At 39.9% G+C, this 27,938-nt stretch overlaps 1 protein-coding gene across 1 annotated transcript; it reads right to left on the reverse strand.

The window, feature by feature from the left end:
- Positions 1–5,587: 5,587 nt before the first annotated feature.
- LOC129768941 (DNA-directed RNA polymerase I subunit RPA1) lies at positions 5,588–27,819 on the reverse strand. Its single transcript, XM_055770892.1, has 6 exons — positions 26,956–27,819; positions 26,708–26,891; positions 11,398–14,543; positions 6,807–7,005; positions 6,193–6,739; positions 5,588–6,130 (listed from the first exon to the last, which is right to left on the reverse strand). The coding sequence occupies exons 1-6, from the start codon at positions 27,455–27,457 to the stop codon at positions 5,645–5,647; spliced, it is 5,064 nt and encodes a 1,687-aa protein (XP_055626867.1). The 5' UTR covers positions 27,458–27,819; the 3' UTR covers positions 5,588–5,644.
- Between the last annotated feature and the right edge of the window lie 119 nt (positions 27,820–27,938).

The following is a 27,938-nucleotide window of genomic DNA, read 5'->3' on the forward strand; positions in this document are numbered from 1 at the left end:
ACATAGTTTAGGGTCAGGACTACGTGCTTCAAGTAATTAAATAACGCCAGATAGAAATTTTCAATTAATTCAAATTTTAGCAATCCAAAATACCTTCGGAGTCCTTTTTTTTGTTGTTAATGTATATTGTCAAAAACTAATAAAGAGCGTTGTCTACGAAAGTTTGATCCTCGCGCGCGTTTCGGTAGATCTGGACTATGTTAATAGTGAACACTGGCAGAACACTGATACACATTGAAATTTTTATATGGGGTCTGAAGTGGAAACTAGAATGAGAATAGCTCATGCAGAATTGTTGTGAACTACCTTTTTATCAGATGGTTATATCGAGTATTTCTGAATAGTGAAAGATCAAACGGGTGTTAAATAAAAAATGAGAATTTTTTCAATCACACATAAAAAAAAATATTTTTTTTCATCGATTTCAGTATTTTTTATTAATAACATAATGTATTTTCTTCAAAAAAATGTCAATGAATGTTTGAGTAAGGGCCGTGGTCTGCTGTTCGACGCAACTTTGTCGCGATGCTCTCACAAGAACGATGTACGGCACTTACGTCCATTTTCCGGATACAATTCCGGATTCTTGTAGTCAGTTGCTTCGTGTCCTTGGCCCTCCAATTGTTTTTATACACTAGGGTACTGAATGAGCCAAAGAAATCCTCTATTGGGCGGCACTGGGGCAAGTTTGTTGGGTTACGATCTTTCGGAACGAACGGTATCTTTTTCTCCTCAAGATACGCCAGCGTCTTCTTGGCGTAATCGGAAGACGCCTTGTCCGGCCGGAAGACGTACTTCCCATCCGCGTGATGCTCGTTCAGGAACGGCAGCAGGATTTTATCGAGGCACTCTTCTCGATAGATTTGTTGGTTGATTACCAGACCGCTCGGCTTAAACCAAGGCTTTGAAATGCCCCGATCGGAAATGGCGATGTACAACATAACCTTTGTTTCAAACTTGAGCTTGAACTTGTATTTCACTTCAGGCGGTTTGGATGACTTGTCGCTGGAGTAGTAATTATCATTTCCTGGAATATGCGTTTTGGACAGCGGAAAATAGCTTCCGTCGTCCAGAACGAAAGACGTCCCGCGGTTTTTTTTGGTCATCCACCGACACTGTGATTTAACCGTCTCAATCTGCTCCTCCGTGTACTCCGGCGACCTCGTCTTCTTCCTGCAGACGATTCCTTCCATCTTGAGGGTCCGATGGATCAGCCATATTTCCGACCGGCGTCACGCAGGCTGGTTGCGTCCTTGTTGTCAAACAGCTTCTTTAACGATGTCTTCCTCTGCTTCGTCATTATCGTCACCGGACGTCCACTTCCGACCTTCTGCTCTACGTTCAGGGAACCCAGGATACGATATACCGTACTGACAGGTACATTTTCTTCCTTAAAATGTGCCACCGTGAACTTTTTTCCTTGCTGGAAATGCGTTTCCTAGAACCGTACAATGCGTTCGCGGAGCACGTGCTGTTTCGACGCCATCTTTGCTTTGACTAAATTCAAACTAGCAAAACCAAACACGCCTACTGTTTCTAGGGAGCCCAAAGAACAATTTTCTTGGAGAAAGAAAATTTTACGCTCTTTATTTGAGTTACTGAACGGTATTGAAAAAATTCTCATTTTTTATTTAACACCCGTTATATTATGTTCTGAGTTGACACTTTTGAATGTTGAATTCCCAATCAGTTAAGGATCTTCCCTGGTTGGAAATTTTCTTGACATGCCTTGAAAAAAGCTTTGGACCTGAAGTTGAGACTATGATTATGTCAATGTTGATACGGATATAACCATACCCAGCAAACATTAAATCGCATAACAAGCGTATATATATAACATCATATGCCCTAAAATTTAGTTGGCATATAATGCGCCTAACTGGCATATGCATGCAAAAGTGGAGGCCATATACATACATGGCAAATGCTTACCGAATTTGTTTGGATGAATCTTTGACCGGCTATAATAGCGATTATGTTGGAATTGAATTGCGATCTAATATGAATATATTCATGAATTGTCAAAGCACCAAATACGACTTTTGCCATACTTATATACGATTTATTACAGACATAGAAAAAAACAAATGGCGCAAAATATTTTCGTGAAATGTTTATTATAGCCTCACGAATTGCCATTTTGATATATGAGTATTCATGTTTGTAGAAATAATAAAATTGATTGACTTGTGTTGGGAGTGGAATATGAATATTTAAAATGCCACAGATTGATGTTTGGTGAAAACTGCTCCGATGTGGGTTCGAACTCCGGTCGTCTGGATTGTCATCCACCAGCTATCTCGCGCGGCTATCTGAAATTTAATTCAACAGCGGTTGAAACTTTGGAGTGCATCATTGACATTTCAATATGATGTAATATGTTCTATATTAGGATCTAATATGATTTACTGTTTCATGATTTTCTTCAGCATGCAACACGATTTACTACAGTACTGAATCGATTTAAATTATACTCTTATACGACACACAAACTGCATCAGCGTAATATACGCATATGATGCGGATTAAATATATTTTACGACAATGTACATCATAAAACTGATGTTTATTATACCGAATTGCGACTTAATTTGATAATGGTATATAAAATCGAGTTTTTACATTTTATGCGATTTCAAATATACACGATACATACTTTGATTGATATTATATGCGATTATGATTTATTCGGATTTCTTGTAAGACTTGGCACGTGCAAAATTATACGATTTAATGTTTGCTGGGTGGTGTCTTAGTTTTGATACAAACCTAAATATTATTTTTAAGATAAATCGACCTGTTCAAACATTTGAAGGGGTATAAGGTAGGTCATCAGCATCATTCATTCATGAAAATTGGTATGGAAGGGTTTTTGGGGTCGGGGAAGGTTTTTATGATGGTTCGAGACCCCTCCCCTCTCTCTAAGGGGAGGACTGCCATACAAATGAAACACAAATTTCTGCATTACTCGAAAAATAATCAAGCAATCAAAACCAAATTAGACATATGGAGGTTTTAAGGTACAATAAATGTTTCTATGGTGGTTAGACACTCCACCCTCCCCTCTAAGGGGGGCTGCCATACAAATTAAACACAAATTTTTGCATAACTCGAAAACTAATCAAGCAAATGGAACCAAATTAGGCATATGGAGGTTTTAGGGAGCAATAAATGTTTTTATGGTGATTTTACACTCCTTTCTTACTCTAAAGAGGAAGAGGAGAGGGTGCAGAACAACTCGAGAACTAATCAAACAAATGGAACTAAACTTAGCATTTAGAGGTTTTAGGGATCGATATACGTTTTTATGGTGATTCGACACTCCTCCCTCCTCTCTAAGGGGAAACTACCTACAAATGAAACACAAATTTTTGCATAACTCGAAAACTAATCAATCAAATAGAGCCAAATTTGGCATGTGAAGGTTTTCGAATATGAGGAATGTTTCTATGATGGTATGACACCCCTCTCTCCTCTGAAATGGAGAGGAGGTCCCGTAAAGACAATACACATATTTCAACCAAACATGCCAAACATGACAAATAACTTTTTTAATGTGATAAAACGCACTCCCACTCCTATATTCTATATAAATAAAAATGGATCAGCACAACACCAAACAAACCCCCCCGCCTCCCTCCATAAGAGCAGGGCGGGCGAGCAGGGCGAAAGCTCAATCGCCCAAGTTGTTCGGCCAATGAGTGTCTGTTCGCGCAGCGCTTACTTTCGTGGCCTTGAGTTTGGGGAGGGGAATGAGAAGGTCGTATTCAAGGACGGTTAGTTGGAACAAGATGCACACGAGGGGATGCTTTGGGGAAATTGTCTTCGGCTGAGCTTTAGCTCTGAATCGCGAGATACCCTGCGGTTTATCTGAGGACTACAATGTTCTTCGACCATTTTACTAAGTACTGTCCGACGTCGCAGAAGCATTGTGTCTTGCTCACGCGTTTCAAATGTATGGTCTATTGTATAACGTGAGGTTTTTGTGATTGTGATTTGGATCGATTTTCAGCGTGAGCATTGTTCCTACGTATCAAATAAAACCTCAATTATTTAAACGAGCAACAAGCGACTACAGGTATGAATTTTGTTTAAATTAGGGACCATTTCTAAATGTACAAAATTGAAAAAGAGGGAAATCATTCTGGACGGAACCTGGCAAACGGAAAACCGTCGGAAACAGGCAGCGCCATCATCATCGCGCCTTCGAAGGATCCGCTGGACCGAATCAACCGGCGGAAATCCACATCCAGAAAGCAGAAGGAGTGGGTGAGGAAATAGGTGTTCTCACCGCACTCCCCAGGTACCCTGTATTGTATAGTTTTGTCTATGTGCATATGTGATGTCCCTTAGATTTAAGTAAAAGTAAATGTAACAATAAAATGTATCAATGTAAACCGTAGTCCGCTCAGAAAGATTTGTCGTCAATATAATGTTCGTTAGGAGTAAAAATGGTCAATACATGTGATCCTGTAATTATTCAGTTTATATTCATTAAGGTTTCACGTTATCCGTGTTACGAATTTAATGTTTGGAGTGTTTTTGGTTGTCAGTCTTTGGTTCCCAGATGGCCGTGCCAGTCTGGTGATTTGTTTGAAAAACGTTGACTGTGATGAGAAAACCCTGTAGAGGTTTTCCGTCGTTTTCAGAGTAATTCTCAGGTGTTTGGCGATTTTCTTGGAGCTTCCTGTGGATGTCTTCTGTCAGCCTTCGCTGACTAGAATTCGTACAGTTCGATCGTCCCCCGATCCTTATAAAAGGAAAGAAATTAGACCTGCGTGTCAGACCTCTAGCTGGACAACGAACGCGGCGATTGGTCCTCGAAAGAGGTGGCGCTTAAGCCAATCGCTTAAGGGAGGTTGGGTGGGAAGGCTAACTTCTCAGCCTTCTTCGAGCTGGCCGTAGGTTTCGGGTTGTCTTTGGAAACCCGGTCCGCTACAACATGCCAAATTTTGTTTCATTTACTTGATTAGTTCTCGAGTAATACATAAATTTGCGTTCCATTTGCATGGCAGCCCCCCTTAAGAGAGGGGGGTGGAATGTCTAACCACCATAGAAACATTCATTGCATCCTAAAACCTCCATATGTCAAATTTCATTTCATTTGCTTGATTAATTCTCGAGTAATGTAGTAATTTGTGCTTCATTTGTATGGCAGCCCCTCCTTAGAGAAGGGGGGAGTCTCAAACTATCACGAAAACCATCCCCTAAAACCCCTACATACCAATTTTCATGTCGATCGGTTCAGTAGTTTCCGAGTCCATAAGAATCAGACAGACAGAAATCCATTTTTATATATAGAGATCTGGGTTTAAGTGTGGGACTTGGTTATGAATGAGGAATATAAAGTATTATTTTGATGGGGAAATCAATTTGATTCAACAATGTGGAATATTAGATTTAATTGTTAGGCAACACTACCTAGTTCTTGCGGATTATCAGTATTTTTTGGCCATTTTTGGTTAACTTACGGGAGAATCAAGGGAGCGTAGGGAAGGAATTAAGTTACTTGAGCTAGAAGGGGGATTAAGCGGACAGGGATATGTATAGTTTTTGAACAAAGCATATAATCCATTGTTTTCTTCGCTAATCAAACTTTTTATTTATTATATAATAACATCAACGCTCTTTGAGCTTCTCTTTTTCACATATCTACCTTGTTATACACCCCGAACGATCCAGTTCCACTTTTGCACAGCTGACCCACCATGAGCCGCGATGAGGGCGAATCAAGATGATCATTGTTCCCGTTCAGTGCGGCCGCCTTCAAGAATTGAATCGAGGATTCGAACGAAATCTGTTGCAGCGGTGAGGCGTTGTTTTCCATTCCTTTGCGACTCATCGAGTTGAAGGTTCCATCTACAGTCATGTAATCCGCCACCAGCAGCAGATGGCGCGGGTTAATCGTAATACCGTACACTTTGAAAACGTTCTGCACTTCCTTCACGATCACCCGTGAAGCCGCCTCAATTCCGTACGTTTTAGCAACGGCATGAATGTCGTTCGAGTAGAGCCGATTCAGGTCCAGGATCTTGCTGTACTTGGTCATCGCGTAGATGTTGATACCGTCCGTCTTCAAATACAGCTGATCGTTCTGGGTATAGGTAATGGCTCGCCGAATGCGGGGGATCTGCCAAAATTGGAATGTATTCATCAGTTTTTGACGAAAAACGCAAAACAACAGTAAATTACCTCCCAGATGACACACTTCTCGGCTATTTCCCGCAGAATTTTGGTGAAATCAATTTCCTTATATTTCATCGGCATATGGAACATTACCTGGCACCAACGAAATTCTTTCTTATCGTAGATATAATCTCTGATCATTTGGCTCTGGCTCTCCACAAGCATTTTCTCCGTATCCTCCACCAAATTAATGTCGGAAACATTCAGTGCCCCTCCGTTAATCATTTCCTCCTCGCTATCAGATTTGCCCTGCTCCGGCGAGGCGACACTACTCTCGTTCTCTTTATCTTCCTGGGAGTTTGGCAGCTCATCCTCACTTTCGTCAACTTCCCCCTCCTCCTCCGACTCGTACCCCACTTCGTCACTCTTTTTATTCTTCCTCTTGGAATCAGTTGCATCCTCGTCACCATCATTCCCCTCAGCATCCTCGTCCGAGCTGACGGCTCCGTCATCTCCAAACTGAGAAGCACTCGGTTCGGCACGATCCGCAATCTCGTCTTCTACATCCGGATTGGTATCCGGATTGGATTTGGACTCTTGCAAGGTTTCGATTCTGCGTGATGAAAAGAGAGAAATGGTTGTGAATTAAAACTACGTGCGGATCTGGCAGATACACTCACAGCACATTCTTGCTCCTGGCCGATCGAAAGATGATGCGGAACATACTCTTGAAGTAATCTCTCGACATTTTGTGCAGAATCTCTTTCGGCCCGATGCGATAGTCGTGCGAGTACGCATCCTGGGGTAGAAAGTTGAACCTCACGACGTATTCCATCCCGCGGACGGGTCGTAGCACCAGTCGACATTTCACCTTGATATCTGCAGTGAGAGTAAAATTAGGCGTTGTTTTTGGTGGTGTTAAAGTGTGGTCTCCGAACATCATCCCAATCGTTGGAAACATGGAATTCTCAGCTCCGTTAGGCTGACGCGAATGACACTACAATGTATTTTCTTTGTGCTTTAACCCTCTTCGATCAGGTTCACCTTTGTGCCAATAGAATACATTGAATCTTGAGTCTTTTTGTTTGAGGAACCACCCATAAGCCATTTATTTAGGAAGAATTGTTGGTATTCTTCATATCCCCTTCCATATCTACATCTTCCCTCATAATTTCAGACAAAGTTAGTTCCAAAAAGTTCCATAGATTTAAATTACAAATATTCGTCCATACTCAAATTTCCGACCTTCACCGCTGTCGGTGTAGGGTTCGTTATTATATACATTCTTTTTATATCCTGACAATTTCTATGAATCTTGATAATCGATCAGATTTATACCTGCGAGCGCAGACCCTTGGTTGAATAGACTAGAGATTTGACAGCTCAGAAATATGGGAAGGATGGAGAAAATTGGGGACTGAAGGAGAAGCCGTAAATAGTGGTGAGAACCAGGAATGATTGAGAAATAGCTGGGATAAACTCTACAGTCGGAAACTTGAGTATGTCCCACCTAGAGCTATAGTTTGGTGGCAACAGCTCAGAGATATTGTCGAAATCATGGAGGGTTCGGTTAATTTTGAGTAATTTCAATTCACCGAGCCCAATTGGTTTATGACCTGTGCGATAATTCTAATAACCAATTTGTTTAGCAAATTTCTGCAGCAGCATTGTTCCGCGGGGCTGGAGACAATTTACTGTTAGAGTGAAACCTATTAATCCAGCCGGCGACCACAATTCATTCGAAAATAGCTGGAGAAAATGATGCGCAATTTGGGTTCAGAAGAGGTAAAGCACAAATGGTTGTCTAGCGTTGTTTTCGTCTGAAATTCAAATACCATTTTCTCGTATAGAACAAATCGATTTTACTTGATATCAAGGAAGATTTTAGCTCAGTGTATATTGCTGAATTGGCAGCAATTCATTGGGCGCTGGACGCGTCGCCTCACGACCTGTTGAACACTATTACATTGTAACGGATAGTCTTAGTTCTGTCGAAGCTATCCGTTCAGTGAGGCCGGAAAAGCACTCGCCGTACTTCCTTGAGAGAATACGAAAAATTTTGAGTGCTTTATCCAGACGCTGTTATGTCATTACCTTTGTCTGGGTCCCTTCTCATTGCTCAATTCCGGGCAATGAGAGGGCTGATACATTAGCAAAGGTAGGTGCAATTGAAGGCGATATTTATCAGCGTCAAATCGCCTTCAATGAATTTTATTCTTTAGTCCGCAAAAATACCATCGCTAACTGGCAACGCAAGTGGAATGAAGATGAATTGGGCCGTTGGTTTCACTCGATTATCCCTAAGGTTAGCCTCAATCCGTGGTTCAAAAATCTGGAATTGAGTCGGGAATTTATTCGCACCTTCTCCCGACTCATGTCCAATCACTGTTCTTTAGATGCACTACTCTTTCGTTTCAATCTTGCCAGCAGCAATCTCTGTGTTTGTGGCCAAGGTTATCGCGACATCGAGCACTTTGTTTGGTCGTGCGAGGTGTATCTGGTCGCCAGATCGAATTTAGAAAACTCCCTTTGGGCCCGAGGAAGACAGCCCAATGTGCCGGTGAGAGATGTGTTGGCTCGGTTAGACCTTGATTACATGTCCCATATATATGTTTTCCTTAAAGCTATCGATCTTCGTGTGTGATTGTCCCTATGTCCTTATACCCTCCTTTCCTTCCTTTGCGGGTAATTCGTCCCCTTGCTATAAATAGTAGAATAAGTTGAAATGTAAAAACACTATAGATATACGAACAGATGTAAGAATTGAGTGTTCATCAACATTGTTACAGTTTCCTTATACCCCATCCTTCTCCTAAAAATATGTCTAAACCTTCTAAACTCGAGTACACCGCGAGTAATCGGTTTTCCACCTTACTAACCATAGATGTAAGAAAATTGTTTATATATATAGTTTTAAAATTATATTTAAGAATTCGGCTCCTTTAAACTTAAGTTACTGAGCCTGCAAAAATAAACGAATTAATAAAAAAAAGGAAGATTTTATTTCTATTGAAATATTATCAGATCATAATTGTGGATTTTCACCAACTCTAAATAAATATTTGTAACTAGCTGACTCGACAAATTTCGTCCCGCCCAAAATTCATTTTTCGTTATCACATCGTTTTCTTACTAAGCGTACGTTCATGGGTGCAATCGCAGAACTGTTCATTGATTGATCTCTAATATACCCTTTAAAATTATTTTTTACTATAAAATTTCAGTACATCTACCAAAACTCGACATTATAATATCAGTTTATTCTCAGAAACCATTTTTCTAATTTTTCCATTTTCCTTCACTGTTTTCTGAAAATTTTCAATTATCATGTTTGGTTGAAATATGTGCATTATTTTTATCGGACCTCTCCTTTCCGCAGGAGAAAGGGGTGTCATACCATCATAGAAACATTTCTCGTACCCATCCCAAATTTGGCTCCATTTGCTTGATTAGATCTCGAGCTGTGCAGAAGTGTTTCATTTGTATGGCAGCCTCCCCCTTAGAGAGGGGGAAAGGGTCTCGAACTATCATAAGAACCTTCCCCGACCCCAAAAACCCCTACATACCATTTTTCATGTCGATCGGTTCAGTAGTTTCCGAGTCCATAAGAGTCAGACAGACATCACTCCATTTTTATATATATAGATAGATATTTTGCTGTCAGAAAAATACATGAGCTTTGCTCATGGAAATTCCGCTTCACAGAACTATCATACAGATATCTTATCGAAGAACGCCTTCAATTAAATACAGAGTCAAGGTTCATTATCTTATACACTGCGTTTCATAACTATAGAACCACTCCATTTTTCTGAGTTTCCAGAGATATTAAAGAAGTCGGTTGAATTGAAGTAGATAGTGTAGTATACTATAACTATCTTCAGACTGGCAATTTAAACTTTATTGTTGTGTTCAGGCGCGAAACATTTAAAAAACAAAAATTTCAGTGTTTCATAACTATAGAACCAGATGGAAAAACTATCACTTCTTTACAAAATTAACGCCAATTCGACACGAATTTCAACAAATTTCTAATTCGTAGGTCATCTTTAGTTCTCAATCAGTTCAAATTATTGGTTTCGAACCAAGCTGCGCCATGTTGTGGTGAGTATCTTATTCTACAGAGAGGATACTGCTCGTTTAAGCTCTCCAAATCACTCATACTGCTTGAAAGCTGCATCTACTATTCATACGATCACTCCTTATAAGTTCTTGATAGGGTTTTGATCTGGTAAACAAGCTGGCCAGTCCTGAATCTGAAGCCCTTGAAGCCCAAATTACCCAATTATCACACTGTTTTTGATGCAGTAAATGATTCTGAAGTACTTCGTTGCACTTCTGACTGATCATTCGTGTTGATGGTAGGCTATCTAAACCAGGCCTTTTTGAGAAAATTCTCATCTCCAAAGCTGCCTTCAAACATTCACGTTTTCTTACTAAGCGCACGTTCATGGGTCTAATCGCCCTCCCTTAGAGATGCGGGAGGGGCTTCAAACCATCGTAAGAACCTTCCGCGGCCCCTAAAATCCCTACATACAAATTTTAACGCCGATCGGTTCAGATGTTTCCAAGTCCATGAGAATCAGAAAGACAGCTTTTTTGATTGCGAGCCGATCCGAATCCGCTCACTATGATGAAGGGAGTCGGATGCACAACTCATGAGCGGATGGCACATCTCTACAATGGGGTCGATTACATTGAAAAAGACCTCAATCGTCGCAATTGCTCCCAATTCCGCCCAATCGAAAAATATTGGGTAATTGTCAAGCGGAAATTGAAAAATCGAAGATCGTGGAATTCGTTAGATGGGCGTTGAGGTTAGCAAACAGAAAACCAAAATTTTTGATGGAGGGTATCCGAAGAAAAGCATGAAAATTCATCAAAACTGTAACGGACTCTTTTCGTACCCTAAAAGAACAATGAATTGTCTGCATTTTGAAAAAAAAATATATGTACCATTAATCAATCCTTAGATACAACTGGTTTTGTGTTTCTGGATTCTAAATGTTTAAAGACAAAGCGCAAGGAAGTGTAAATATTAACAATACAGTGCATCACATGATACCGAATAAAATGAGTCAGTATAACAATAGTTGAAACACTATGCGTTCGTTCATTTGTAGTTTATCTGAAACGTATTTGAAGCTGACGCAGAGCCTATGGAAATCTTACTATTCGAAATGACACACTTTTTTTTTTGATTGAAGATCCAAAATCCAAACAGCATCCAAATTTGTCCGAACCCCTCAAAATTTCAAAAGAACCACAAACCTTCCAGCACATCGGCAACCGTCACCCGGTTCAGCGTTTTCCTCATCCTCTCGGCGATCGTCTCCATCTTTCGGGCACTCCTGTGCGCCCGGAACGGAATCTCCATCGAAGGCGTTTTGATGTTCTCCGACGCCAACATGAGAATCTCCCTCAGCCGAGGGATACCCAGGGTGACGTTCATCTCCCCCCGACCAGCAAAGTGAAACGTGTTCAGCGTCATCTGGGTCGACGGTTCCCCGATGGATTGTGCCGCCAGCAGTCCTACCGATTCGCCGGGGGCGGCCAGCGCGTGGCTGTATTTCACCTTCAACAGTTCGTCGATGTCATGAAGCGGTCGTTGCGCGGATCGATATCGTTTGACGAGCTGTTCCAAATGCTCGGAGATTGATCCGTAGCAGCTGTCGGGTCGGAAGAGTGACGCCGTGGGATCGGGACACGGGGCTGTTTTGCGGTTGTATTTTGACTTTACCTCCGGCGCTGCTTTGATCCATTTCTTGATAAGCTTCTCTGTGAGACGGATACGACCGCTCTTGGATTTCAGTCGATCCGGATCGTTGGTTTCTGCGCGAACGGTTTCGTTCATGTCCGTGGAAAATTTGGCAAAGGCTGAGACTCTTCGTTTTTGGAGAGCGGTTCCGTTCTTTTTACACCAGCCCTTCATCTTCTTCACGTGCGCTTTAATCTGGTCGTTCATATCCTCGTCGTTTGCCAGCATCCTGGTGAGCTCAGGCCGAACGATTACGTCACGGTTAAGGTCCAGGAAGTTGAAGTGATTCGAGCTTTCGATGAACTGGGCTTTGGAAATGTCCATTCCATCCTCTCCGTACATGAACTGCACAACGCTGTTATCGCTGTCGCGAACCGTCATATCGTAGTTGATGTTCAGCCCCTCCAAATGTTTGATCAAGCACCGCTGGAGATACCCGGAGCGACTGGTTTTCACTGCCGTGTCGATGAGACCCTCCCGGCCGGCCATACAATGGAAGAAGAAATCCTGTGGCTGGATTCCGGTCATGAAGCGACCATCAATGAATCCCCCCGACTTGGGTGACGTCTCGAAGATGGCAAAACTGGGCAGCGACTTCCCGGATATCATCAGTGGAGGTCGCTTACCCTCCAGCTCGATCTGTCCGAGAAGGCAGGAGATTTGCATGGTATTGACCGTGGAACCCTTCGCCCCGGATTGCACCATCAGCTGGAGGTTGTTGTCGGGGAACTTCGTGATCAATCCACCCGGAAGGCAAGCTTCGTTAATTTGGTTGGTGTAGGTGTCGAGTGCCGTTTTGAATTTTCGATCGATTATGGCGCGGAATTTAGGATTCCGGGCGTACGTTTCCTGCATTCGAGCGTTCAGCTCGGATTCGGACACATCCGGGGGTAAATCTAGGGCGGAAGCGGCAGTCTGATGGCCAATCTGGCGGCAAGCTTTGATTATTTTCGCTCTCTTTTTGTCCGCTGCCTTCTGAACCAGGATATCCTTCACACCCAGCGTGAATCCTTCCCACTGGAGGTAGTAGGTGAATAGTCGGGAAAGCGAGGATAACAGAGCGGAGGAGCAATGTCCACCGTATAGCTCGTACATACAGTGAATCAAGCCGTAAGGTGTCGCACCGAAGTGGTTCTTATCCAGGATGCCTACCAGCAATTCCCCGTTGCGGATGAACACCTCCGTTTCGGACATTTCGTTGTCCACGAACGGAGTGCCTCCGGCAAGCCACTCGCGAGATGGCTGCGTTTGCCAGTGTTTATTGCTCAGCTTAGCCTTTCCAATCATATTGATGTGGGGCATCTTCTTCGGGATGATGTTCTTTACAATCGTGGATATGATTTGTTTTCCGGACCAAAGCGTTGCCGGCTTGAGGATGGTCGGTGGGAGCAACTCGATGTCGCCCCGTTGATTGCAAAGCGCTTGGTAAACCAGCTGATGATAATCATTCCGATTGAAGAACTTGCCTCGGATGAACAGTTTCACAGCGGAAACAATATGATCCTGAATAAGACCTCCCAGCGGAGTGCCATCCTTCGGAACCAGATACTGATGGGGAACGGCCACAATGTTATACGCTTCGCTGCGTGCCAATTCACTCTGCGGGAAATGAGCATTCATTTCATCACCATCGAAATCGGCATTGTAGGATTTGCAGTTCGAATAGTGCAACCGGAAGATCTTCTCTCCGCTCAAGATTTTGGCCTTATGGGCCATTATACTGGGCCGATGAAGTGTCGGCTGCCGGTTAAGTAGAAGCACATCCCCATTCAGCAGATGACGATGGACAATCTTAACACCCTGTTGATTGGAACTGTGCGGAGTCAACAACGTCTTGGCAACCGATTCTCTTTGGGTCACATTCGTGCTCGAAATCCTACTCACGTGGCCATTCGAATCTTCCACCATGTTCGCACCGGGATAACCTTCCGGTCCATTGAGCACCATCTTCCGCAGCTCCGAAACATTCCATGAAGTCACCGGAACCGGATAGGTGAGCCTCTTAGCGAACGTAATCGGAATTCCGATTTCATCCACTCCGATGTTCGGATCCGGCGTGATGACCGTTCGAGCCGCATGATTCACCCGCTTCCCCATCATGTGCATCCGTACGAGGCCTTCCTTCTTCTCTATGATCTGCTTCAGCCCAAAGCCACGACTTTTGTTCCGATCCTGGGCAACATTGATGTCCAACAATTGATCGACGAAATTTTGCAACAATATCCAAGCTCTGTACATCTTCTCGTGGGTACTCTCACCCTCAGCTGCGGCATAGATTTTCTTCATTTCAACTTCCATCGCATCACCCGTTTCTTCGCCCTCCCTCTTCGCCAGCACCAAAATCGCCCGCAGCGTCGTGTTTGCCATCAGAATATTCCGCAGCAGAGATGTTTGCGGGTGTTCCAGGATCTCCATGCCATCGACCCGTCGGACGGGACGCACCAGCGGGGGTTGCACCGGAATCACATCCATGAAGAACAGATCGATCGGATGCTTCATCGAGCTGGAACTGTTGGTCAGGATCGGGAATAGTAGCTGCAGCAGGGCGCCATCGTTTTTGTACAGCTCGTGAAAGTATTGCTGACATTCTTCGGCAAAAACCACCATACTCGACATCTTGATCTTGTCCTCGCTGACGTCGCTCATGCCGTTCTTTTCGCTGGAATGATAAAAGTGCACATGCCATTGAAATAATTCCCAAACGGAGTAATTATAAAGAAAAACAAAAAAAAATATTAAGGTCCCACTTCGTTTCACTGCAAAAAGGTTTGAGCTGAAGGAGTTATCTTGGAGGTAATTAAATATTAGGGTTTTCCTTTAAAGTTAGGCTGACCAAATAGTTCAGGAATAAAAACGGGACCCGTAAACCAAAAAAAAACTAGACGAAACATTTTTTGAAGAATATTTGGTGAGTGAGTAAAACCGAGAACAAAACCAATCAATCAAACATTCTCAGCTGTCCCTGCTTTGGTCGCTACCAAAAGGAAAAATGTGTATGCTGAAGAGAACTAGTGAAGCAGATTATGGTTTTTGGAACATTTATCATAAAATTTGTCTCATTCCAGATCAAAGTTCTGTTTAACAATTATCATAGCGTTTATGCCGTGACTTTTCTGTTGTCCAAATATTGATAATCGCAGAAAATTCTTTCAACTGATGCGATACTGCCACCCAAACACAAAATATAATATTAAGCTTCACGAATTCATCAAATTTCAGATTTTTTAATAAATTCAGCCTCCTGTATTTCACCTGAATCAACTAGTCTTACTTCAAAACTACATCCTTCTGTAAGGGAGCCAATTAAATAAATACACCATCCACGCTTTCTAATACGCAGTCTCGCTCCAACTAGCAAGCAGTTAGTAGTCTCTCCTAGCGCTGATGTCACACACAACGGTTTTGCTCGATACAAAGTTCAAGAGCGAAATCACTACGGAGGATCGAAATAAATGAAACAGAGCCTCTTGTCGCCATTTTAACATTCCATGCGTTGAATCGGTTAAACATTTGTATACTGTAACCTTTGGAAAGGGTGAATATAGTACACTAGTTGACCCGGCAAACTTCGTCCCGCCCAAAATTTATTTTTCGTAATCACATTTAGGTTTTTTTACTAAGCGCACGTTCAGAAGGTCCAATCGCAGAACTGTTCATTGATTGATTTTGTCATATACCCTTTAAAATTACCTTTTACTATAAAATTCCTAGTACTTCTACCAAAACTCGTCATTATAATATCAGACTATTTTCAGACACACCTCTCGTTCGAGATTTTTCAACCACTTCCAAACAACACGTTTCTCCGTTACATGGAATAAATGTTTGGTACAGAAAATATGATAGAATAAAGACAGCCCTATATCGGGTAATTCCTTTCTCGAGTTTTGCTCTTATCAACACATTCGGTGATCCATTTTTATTTATATAGATATAAGAAGATATAGGAGTGCGTTTTATCACATTAAAAAAAAATTCAATTGTCATGTTTGGTTGAAATATGTGTATTATTTTTACGGGACCCCACCTTAAAAAACATTTATTGCACCCTAAAACATCCACATGCCGAATTTGGTTTCATTTGCTTGATTAATTCTCGAGTAATGCAGAAATTTATGTTTCACTTGTATGGGAGCACCCCGAACCCCTCACCTTAGAAAGGGGGGTAGAGTGTCTAACCCCCATACAAACATTTATTGCACCCTAAAACCTCCATATGCTTAATTAAGCATATAATTTGGTTTTATTTGTTTGATTAATTCTCGAGTAATGCAGAAATTTGTGTTTCATTTGTATTCAATTTTCAAGGTTATTAGTCGAAATGGCAAGGTTACCAATTATAGACATGTAAATCAGCCTATCGTTTTGAATTTTTCATTGATAGTACTTATGAATTATAAAGTGCGGCCGAGCATTGCGTGCTGCAAAATAACTTTATCGGGTCTTTGCTCGTATTGTGGCCGTTTTTCCTTCAGTGCATGGTTCAAACGCATCAATTGTCGTCGGTGGAGGTTCATTCGGTTTTAGCAGCTCATAGTAAACCACATCCAGCTGGTTCCACCAAATAGATAGCCGTGAATATTCCGCCGTCTGGCCGTGAATATTCCGCGCGGCCGTCGACGTTGATGCATGACCGGCGTATCCATACGTCGCCCGACGTTTGGGATTGTCGTCGTAATGGACCCACTTTTCATCGCCAGTAACGATTCGATGAAAAAAATCTTTCTTTTATGCCGTTGGAGCAGTTGTTCGCACGTGAAAAAACAGTGTTCGACGTCTCGTGGCTTCAATTCATACGGCACCCAATATCCTATCTTCCGGATCATTCCCATTGCTTTTAAACAATCGGATATGGTTTGCTGAGCTACTCCAAGTGTATCTGCAAGTTCTTGTTGCGCTTGTGACGGATCTTGATCGAGTAAAGCCTCTAATTCTTCATCTACAAACTTTTATGGCGGTCCGGAACGTCTTCCAAATCAAAATTACCACTTTTAACCCGTGCAAACCACGTCTGACACGTTCGTGCTGTTGGAGGTCACCATAAACTTCCACCAAAATGCGATGACTTTCCGCAGCTTTTTTCTTCACTTTGAAGTAATGAAGTCCCCACTCCCCGCAAAAACACTCTCGTTGGTACGAAATTCGACATATTCGAAGTGGCAAAAGACTATGTTGTTTACGCTTCAACTTTTTGACATATACTGAAAAAGACGCGCAATGACAGTAGCTTTCAAATTTTCAGGATTCCGGATTCTAAATGAATCATGCTTTAATCAACAGTACGAAGGGAAACATCATGTGAAAGGCTGGCTTCGTCTTCTGATTGAAGTTATTCATTGACTTTACTAAAACAGCAACACAATATTGTATTATAGACTACGTTTGTGAGTACTTTATTATGCTTCGATATAACGTACAATTTTGAAAGTGAAACGTACGTTATATCGAAGTTTACCTGTACAAAATACAATCTTACGTGCATCGCGGTACAAAGTATTAATGAATATGTGAAAATTAACGTGAAAATACATTTCTATAGATCTGCACACTTTTACAGACTTTTCCACATTTTTAACAGACATTCACATGTTTTTACAGACTTTTTTTTTTAAATCATCTGGCATCTCTTCGTTCCACTTTTCATCGAATATTTTAAAATCGCATTAGTAAACATTTACGTAACTCTGACTTCGTTTGTTTTCATTTCATTCGGAAAAAAATTATGTCAAAGAAAGGGGACATTAAAAATGCGTTGCTCAGTGAAAGGCTGAGATGCTCTTTCAGAGATGCAATGGTCAATTAAACAATTGACGGAAAAAATGTAGTTCGTTCATTTTATAATTTTAATTATTTTTGCCCTTGTTAACAATACCCTTTTTATAGTGTTGATTATCATAAGAAAAAAAATTCGAGGGGTTGTATCCGAGACGCGAACGTAGGGCTACGCAATCTTTTTTTTTTAATTTGTTGGTTTATCATTTCGGATATTATTTGATAATACGTCGGAATTTCATAAATAACTCTTTAGTAAAAAGTCCCGGGACCCTGAAAAAGTTTAATGGCTTGCGTGGTTTTGTAGAATCATTTCGAGAAGAAACGATTCTTTCTTGCCTTTGCGAGAACAATAAACTAATTGGTCATATGTCGCATTTTGTTTTCTTATATCAATGCACGCATTGCACTGAGTATTTAACGAGAGACATCTTCCGTGCATCGCCATTTAACAAGCATCAAACACGCGTCTAACAGATGCACACAGTCGCAGCGATGGGAATGAAGCAACGAATGCCTGAAAATTTGATTCACTGGAATAATAATCAAGTTACGCCATCTGTTGTAAAACTGAAGAAACTTACCGGTATACCTAATATTTAATTTTGTTTATGCAGTAAACTCTTCGGTAATTTTTTCTATAGATAATATTCCGGTTTGAATAATTCTATAGCCATGAAGTAAAATTCTGTGCATAGCAGTAGTCATATAGTATCAGGAGTACAGATGAACCTAACGCTAGGTAGTGCGGACTGAATCAAAACGGCTGTCAAAAAAGATCCAAAAAAAAAAAGAAAAAGAAAAAAAATGTAAAAAAACAGAAAGTGGGTTATTTCTATGGTATAACCGCAATGGTGACGTAGCTCTTTCGTTGATTCAGTGATCCTTTGTTTGAAGTTGAATCTAAATCCATTCTGAATGAATGAATAAATGAATATTTGGGGGACTTCGAAAACGAGAGCGTTACGTTGGAGGTACAAGGTTTTATGCATCCAATATTGGATACGAAAATATCCTACTGATGGGGAAGAATAATCTTCAGAAGCTATCCTGTTAATTGCGATTGATTGAAAAATCATAAAACCAAATGTATTTAGTCACAGTGTTACATGGATAGAAAACATTCGAATAAACTCTTTCACATGAATGTATTTTTAAATTCCCAGCGGAACTGGCAGATTATTTTCAGTAACGATTAGATATTTCCACATTTTCCTCGATACTGGAAGCCCACCAGTGGTTAATGCTAACTCGATAACCATCTGTTAATAGCACTTGATTGAAACATATTTGGTCACAGTGTTACATGGATAGAAAACATCAAAATATACTCTTTCACATGAATGTATTTTTAAATTCCCAGAGGAACTGGCAGATTATTTTCCGGATCTTTCTCGATGCTGAATGGCATCCAAACGGAAAGAATTCCGTGCGTGTATGTGTGTGTGTAGCGGCTGCTTCGATGGTCACCTTCTCTTCTCCTGAAGGATCGGCTTCTCTGTGCTCCCTCACAGTTTCAAACAAACTGCTTGCGTTTCAGGGCAGATCTCGATCTTTCGCCGTCCAGCATCCTCAGCAACGATGTTGTCTTGTCGATGTCCTCACGAAAAATGAATGCGTCTCACCACCAGAATATCGCTTAAGTATGCTTTTTGTGCGTGATTGAATCGAGAGAAGGCGTGGTTTACGATGGCAATTTGGAAGGCAAACTAGAGGGGAATGAACACTCTGAGCTCGGAACTTTCGGCGACTGAGCAATAATCGATTGCGGGCGCATACAATGTTGGATACGGAAATATCCTACTGATGGGGAAGAATAATCGTCAGAAGCTATCCTGTTAATTGCGATTGATTGAAAAATCACAAAATCAAATTTATTTGGTCACAGTGTTACATGGATAGAAAACATTCAAATAAACTCTTTCACATGAATTTTTAAATTCCCAGAGAAACTGGCAGATAGTTACTGATATTTTCAGTAACGATTAGATATTTCCACATTTTCCTCGATACTGGAAGCCCACCAGTGGTTAATGCTAACTCGATAACCACCTGTTAATAGCACTTGATTGAAACATATTTGGTCACAGTGTTACATGGATAGAAAACATTAAAATAAACTCTTTCACATGAATGTATTTTTAAATTCCCAGAGGAACTGGCAGATTATTTTCCGGATCTTTCTCGATGCTGAATGGCATCCAAACGGAAAGAATTTCGCGCGTGTATGTGTGTGTGTATCGGCTGCTTCGAGATCTTCCCGGGGAACCGTTTGTGGCATCACTCTCCTCCTGATGGATTCATGTCTAGCCTAAGGTGCACAAACAGGCTCTTGGTGACACCGTTCATCCGCGCTTTCATGATAAACGAAGAGCTTCACCACAACAGCGACAACATGCTCCAATCGCTGTTCAATTAGAACTGAGTGGATTTCCGAGCGGCGCTCGCTTATATACCGATTGGTGATTTCAATAGCCTGCAATTTTAAGACTATTGAAACAAGTTTTTGGATCAAAAAGTAACAAGTAAAAAACGCGTAGACATTTTATCTTTCGAATAAAGTGTTTATCATACCATTTCGTTCAGTTGTTTAGGAGCTATTAACGCTCAAAATCTCGGTCTCCGGCGTAACGATTTCGTTTTCGAAACTTTGATTTTACACCCTGGTATAGAAATGAAAGACGTAGTCCTACGTCAAAAAATAGATCCACCGATCAGGAGTGTTATTGACGTAGGACTACGTCTTACATTAAGGGTGCCAAATCAGAAAACAGGTCATATTTTTATGAAATAAAGTTAACGTTAATAACTATTCTTGCTGCGAACGGATTTTAACGATTTGCATACCAATCGAATCGGAAATTTTCTAAGATTTGTTTGATATGCTATACATTACAATCCCATAGTCTGTATATGGTTTAAATTGATGAAAATTGGAAACATTCCCATTTCCCCATACATTTATTTTGTTCATTTGTGTGCTTTCCCGAACAGAGCTGTCGATAACGGGCAACTTATGCAGCCGCTAGAATAGAAACAACGAATGGTAAGAAACTTGCATAGTAAGTAAGATGTCGCATCTCCTCTGAGGAAAATTCTCAGAATCTTTCTGTGCTCGAAACAACAAACGTTGCTTATTCTGCTCGTTTTGTGTTTTATGTTTCCCCTCAAGCTGTGAACGCTAGCGAATATTTAACTTCAAGTACATCTGGCATTGCAATTAATACAACCATCCAAGCCATGGCAAAGCAGGAGAAACAAGAGAAGAGTGCAAGCTAGCTTTGTGGACGGTTTTGACCGAGAATGGAGAAACGATTTTTCATAAACGGTCATTCTCGCGATGCTTCATTTCTATCGCTGCAACTGTGTGCATCTGTTAGACGCGTGTTTGATGCTTGTTATATGGCGATGCACGGAAGATGTCTCTCGTTAAATACTCAGTGCAATGCGTGCATTGATATAAGAAAACAAAATGTGACATATGACCAATTAGTTTATTGTTCTCGCAAAGGCAAGAAAGAATCGTTTCTTCTCGAAATGATTCTACAAAACCACGCAAGCCATTAAACTTTTTCAGGGTCCCGGGACTTTTTACTAAAGAGTTATCTATGAAATTCCGACGTATTATCAAATAATATCCGAAATGATAAACCAAGAAATTAAAAAAAAAAGATTGCGTAGCCCTACGTTCGCGTCTCGGATACAACCCCTCGAATTTTTTTTCTTATGATAATCAACACTATAAAAAGGGTATTGTTAACAAGGGCAAAAATAATGAAAACTATAAAATGAATGAACTACATTTTTTCCGTCAATTGTTTAATTGACCATTGCATCTCTGGAAGAGCATCTCAGCCTTTCACTGAGCAACGCATTTTTAATGTCCCCTTTCTTTGACATAATTTTTTTTCGAATGAAATGAAAACAAACGAAGTCAGAGTTACGTAAATGTTTACTCATGCGATTTGAAAATATTCGATGAAAAGTGGAACGAAGAGATGCCAGATGATTTAAAAAAAAAGTCTGTAAAAACATGTGAATGTCTGTTAAAAATGTGGAAAAGTCTGTAAAAGTGTGCAGATCTATAGAAATGTATTTTCACGTTAATTTTTACATATTCATTAATACTTTGTACCGCGATGCACGTAAGATTGTATTTTGTACAGGTAAACTTCGATATAACGTACGTTTCACTTTCAAAATTGTACGTTGTATCGAATTGTACGTTATATCGAAGCATAATAAAGCACTCACAAACGTAGTCTATAATACATTATTGTGTTGCTGTTTTAGTAAAGTCAATGAATAACTTCAATCAGAAGACGAAACCAGCCTTTCTCATGATGTTTCCCTTCGTACTGTTGATTAAAGCATGATTCATTTAAAATCCGGAATTACAAAACCAGCTGTATTTCGGGATTGATTGAAGGTACAAAACTTGTTTTAGCATCACAATACAGATAATTCATTGTTCTATTAGAAAAAAAATATTGGAATTTTTTTTCCTCTACACTTTGGAAATGTGTACGTTATATCGAGGGTACGTTATAACGAGGGTACGTTATATCGAAGTTTCCCTGTATATATACAGCCGTTCCATGCCAAACCGATATAGTGGTTCTCAGATTTTCGTCAAAAGTGGTAATTTTGTTCTCTATCGCAAAACATTAGATCCGTATTTTTTTAATTTTTCATTAGGGTGCCCATTTCCATTTCAGGGTTGTCCGAACAATCAACTTTTTTTTTTTTTTCCCAAAATACATTTTTCAAAAATTCTTAACTTTTGAACTACTAGACCGATTCAGATGATCGACATATCAAATTGAAGCCAATGAGCTTTAACTGAAAAATATTAAACTTGCAGAGAATATGGATCCCATTTTCGTAATTACTGATTGTAGTCGTTTTTAATGTTCTCATGGCTTTGGACTTGGGGCGCTATATATTTTTTATATTTTTTCTTGAAAACTGATAATTTTTTACATCTCGATATCAGAGATGCTATTTTTTTTCGTTTTTGAGATATGATTTTTCAAAATTAATCGATGGTTTAAAAAACAATTTTCCCCATTTTTCCCACTACAAAAATTCATAACTTTTAAACTATTGGACTATTGGAAAACATATCATCGACATATCAAAATGAAGCTTACGAGTTATTTTTCTTTGAAAAAAATGGGTGGGTTATATCTATGATATTACCGCAAGGTTGACGTGGGACTACCTTAGCTTAGTAATCATTTGTTTGTATTGATTAAATTTTTGATTGAATAAAACAATTTCCGAATTCAATTGAATTCAATATATTTGCGTTGTGAGAAAAAATTTGAACAAATGCAATGTCTCTAGTGTCTGCACGATCTTACCAGGTACCTAAGTTTAGAAGACCGTGTTAGGGAAACGCATTCTAGTCTGTACAAAGGTAAGCGAGTACAAAAGTACTCGCAGTTTGCATGTATTTTCAATGCCGATTTCCCCAGACACATTGGTCTAGAAGTCTTTATAGGTAATCAGATTTCAGTCGGAACAAAAATACTCCCGACCTGCATGAATTTGCATTTCCAATTTTCCTAGACACCTTGGTTTTGAAGCCTGTGTTAGGGAAACACATTTCAGTCGGAACAAAAATACCCCCGACTTGCATGTATTTGCAATGCCAACTTCATGCACGCTCCTTAGATTTGAAGTCTGTGTTAGGGAAACACATTCCGGTGAGAACAAAAGCTCCCCCTACTTTCATGTATTTGTAATGTCGGTTTCGCCAATACTACTTGGTTTTGAAGTCGGTGTTAGGGAACACATTTCGGAGAGAACAAAAGTCCCCCTACTTCCATGTATTTGCAATTCTGAATTTCCCCAAGGCTGCTTGGTTTTGAAGTCTGTGTTGGGGAAACCGTAAAGCGGGCCAATCAAAACGAGGCAGTAAGTGCGTTTAGATAACGCTTAACATTTTACAGTTATTCAATTATTTACCTAATGGAAAATAACACTTTACTAATTGCGATAGATGCGTAGAAATATTCCCTATTAATTGATGCAAACATCTTTCCGATTCAGTAGAAAATGTTCGAGTTATAAGCATTCGAAATCTTGCATTTTTTCCTGCATGTTCAGTGTTTATGTTTTCATTTTACCCCCCATATATTCCGGTCAGACGTAGTCCCACGTCAAAAATATTACTTTTGCGCAAATTTGAATTTTGATTGAGTTAGTTTTTCATAGTTTTCTCGGTTAAAGATAGAGGGTGCTATATTTTTTATATTTTTTATGGAGGATTATTTACATAACATATCTCAATATCAGAAATGTTATGATTATCGTTGATAAGTTATAGTTTTGTAAATCTAACATGCTTTGAGTCTTCGATCAATATTCCTATGTGACTAAACTAGACCTATGCGACTAGAATTTAATCTACCCGCAAGTGTGATATTTTTTCAAAGTTTGCTTATTGACTTCAATTCAATACATCTATCATCTAAATCGGTTCAGTAGTTCATATGTTATGATTTTTTGCAGAAAATCGTTTTTGGACAACGGGGGAAAAATTATTTTTCGAACCACCGGTTAACTTTTAAAAAATCATATCTAAAAAACCAAAAAATAGCATCTCTGATATCGAGATATGTTATGTAAAAAATCCTCAGCTTTAAAAAAAATATTAAAAAAATATAGCGCCCTCTGGTCCAAAGTCATAAAAAAATATAGCGCCCTCTGGTCCAAAGTCATAAAAAAATAAAAAACGACTACAATCAATAATTGCTAAAATAATTTTTTTTTTCGCAAGTTCAATATTTTTTAATAAAAGGTCATTAGTTTCAATTTGATATGTCGATCATCTAAATCGGTTCAGTGATTCAAAAGTTATGAATTTTCATTTGTCATTTTTGGGAAAAAGTGGAAAAAATTTATTTTTCGGACCACCCTACAATGGAAATGGGTCTAATGAAAAAATAAAAAATACGGTTCTAATGTTTTGCGATAAAGAACAAAATTACCACTTTTGATGAAAATCTGAGAACCACTATATCGGTTTTGCATGGAATGGCTGTCTATATACCCGGCAAACGTAGTTCTGCCATAAAAAATTATTTGTAATGAATATGTTGAATTAAAAATAACTTATGTGTTGTAAGTTTGTTTGAGTTTGTTTGTTTTTATGTCTGCATTGTTAATTTTTATTAAAATCAGTATATTTTCGTTGATATATTGGACATCCACCAAGGCTTGCGATCTTGTCGTTGGTGAAATTTATAAGAAAATGCAGTGTATATTTTCCATCCGCCATGCAAGGCTATACAAGTTTTAGATCACCACACGGCCATGAACCATGTCTGTGGTAACAATATCGAACAGAAACCATATTTCGTCATAAGCAGACCCGAAAGCAAATTTAAGTTGTTGAAATTTTGAATGTTTTTATTCGATGTTGTTTAAATACTTAGAAGACATAGTTCTGACCCTAACTTAACTATTTTTCCATAAATCTCCTTGCATTTCAGCAAAAAAATATTATCCAGAACAGAAAATAATTATCAGAGACAATTTTCGTTCAAGATTTTCCCTACTTGCAGAAAATGCAATTTTTCATTAATTGTGAATAGTCGTATCCTCTCTTTCGTCTGCAATGATGTCAGGGCAAAACTACTTATGTGTATGAGTTCCAAACTTCATACACACCAGATGGGCCAATCAGAAAGTTTGCCGGGCAACATCTTTGATGTGATGAATAGAGCCTCTCATTTTTCAAAAACCTGTGAAATATTGTTATATCCAAAAATCTGCAACAAGAATAAAGTGTTTTACAGATATGTCTGTGAATTTACAAACATATTTGTAAATCTGGCATCTCTGGCGGTCTGATAATTTTCTACAAGAAATCGCTTGAAAACATGCATTTGCTTAAAAATGAAGTGGATTGAGTCTGCACCACAAATTTTTATAAGAATATTTCGAAGTAGTTTAATCAATTCTTAGTTCACGCCAGTTATTTCGGAACTCGTTTCCGGATTCACAAAAAACTTACAGCCTTTGGTTTGTCAATGATGAGACCCATTCTAGTTTTGAAGCTTTCCTAAATGTGAAAGTTCCATTGATTGGGATTGCTGGGCAGAAATACCGATCTGTTCTTACCTAATTTTTTTTTGGTGGTATGGCATGTGTTTCGAAACTAAATTTTTGCCAGCGCTTGAATCCCAGCCGATATGCCGTATCCAACCATGTTAATATTGTAACTTCACAAGCACACCAGCGTTGCACAGAAGTTGTATTTGCTAAGGAATTGACGCATTTTCCATCAATCGTACATTTGTACATATGAAAGCTTATGTTCTTGTCTAAACTTTGAATGCAGTCACAACCGTGGTAAACCGCGGCAACAATACTTTAAAGTTGGAATTCTAAAAACATCACTTTTTTTCATTAATTTTTTTTGTTGGGCCTAATATGATCAAATTTTACAACATCGAATGAAAAAGATTTGTTTTGTATAGTTTTTCGAACAACTTTTTCGTTGACGCCAAAAAAATCCAAGGTATTATTAAAGCTGCAAAATTGTTGGAAAAACTTCAGTATGCCAGTCTCTGAAAAGTCATAAAAAATCAGATTTCATGAAATTGCGCCCAAATTTGGGATTTAAGCACTCGAATATTAAATATTAAAAGGGAAAATATTACGAAACAGCTGAGATAATTTTGATTTTTTTCCTGGTGGACTGCGATTCCCCACCGTGTGGCACTTCTTTGAATTTAAACGTAAATTGTATAGCAGAGGTGTCTCTGGATCTGCGTTCATTTCAACATTTTTTTTTTAATCAAATTGCTTGATTTTGCTCTTATTGCATCTTTTAATTTGTACCCAAAACTGTTTGCCAAATCTTGATTGATTTTAGCACCCGATATTATTAAGAATTTGACTAACGGAGACATCAAATTAATTATTTCCGAAGCCATTTCCATTCAACAAGACAATGAAATGAAAATCTATTTTTCCACAATGAAAAACAACAACCGATCAAACCAAAGACCAAAGCCAAGATTCCCAAATACTCACTAGAAAGCCTTCATTTCGTTTCGGTTCATGCTGAACACCAGGCGTTTATTGGAAACCCTGATCTTCCTGATAGCCATTTTGCAGTGGATGCAAATGGATTTCACACCTTCCTTCATCGCGCTATTAACGATAGCAGTACGAATCGCATCCGAGCTCTTTGTGTTACCCAACTTATTGTACGGATCTGTAAATAACAAAAAAAACATCAACATTTTACGCTACTATCAACTTCACCCCACCATCCTTACGATTCATCAGTAGCTCCGAATAGTACTCCACCCCTTCGGGCAGCCCATCGGCCGGATTCATCGCCACCTTCTGCTTGTATACCTCCAGTTCCTCCGCCTCCACAATGTATCCGGCATCCGCAAGCTGCAGTTGCAGCTCCAGCAAGCTCTTCATCGCATCGTGGAACTGCAACCGGTGGCAGCTGGTGCAGCAAGCCCTCAGCAGATTGTATACCGTCTTTACGAAAAACGGATTGAACACCGGCAAACAAATTTCAATGTGACCAAAGTGTCCTTCGCACTGTGCGATGTCCTTCACACAGGTGCTGCACACCTCGCCCCGTCCGCTCGGACCCATCGCTGCATCGTACAGACCCCCGGGGATGGCATGGCCCAGCTCGTCGAACGATCTCGCCGTAACAATTTGCGTGACACTGATCCGCTTGATGTCCTCGGAGCTGAACACCGTGAAATGCAGATTGGTGGGGTCGAGATTAACCTCCACGTTTTGATCGATGGTCATCTTATGGATGCAAATTAAAAATTTCAGCACTGAAGCGGTTAACTAGCGAATGAACGCAGGCGGGTTGAGTTTGTTTTGGACGACGTGAAACTTTGGGTTTCGATTTTTCATTCAACTCCGATTAGTAAGTTGCTCTTTGTGTGTCTTTCACTTATCTGATACTACGTACTTTATATCACATAAGAATAGTTACCATTAACATCACTATTCACGCTTATTTCACATCAATCCCAGAGCACACCTCGTAGCACATGTTCTGAACTGTCAAAACTGGAATCAGAATGAATCGTTGATTTAAAATGAATGGATCTTCTCGACGGGTGTGTGTTCAAAAAGTGTGAGTGATTTGTTTTGGCGGCGTTGGTCCAGTAGCGGTGTATATTCGTGGTAAACAAATGTATACGAATAGGCGGGCTCGCATGAAAACATTGGCACTGTTGATAGTGTGCGCAGATTGTTTACGGCAAAACACTGAAAGAAA

This window comes from Toxorhynchites rutilus, chromosome 2 (genome assembly GCF_029784135.1).
Source record: "Toxorhynchites rutilus septentrionalis strain SRP chromosome 2, ASM2978413v1, whole genome shotgun sequence".
NCBI classification, from domain to species: domain Eukaryota; kingdom Metazoa; phylum Arthropoda; class Insecta; order Diptera; family Culicidae; genus Toxorhynchites; species Toxorhynchites rutilus.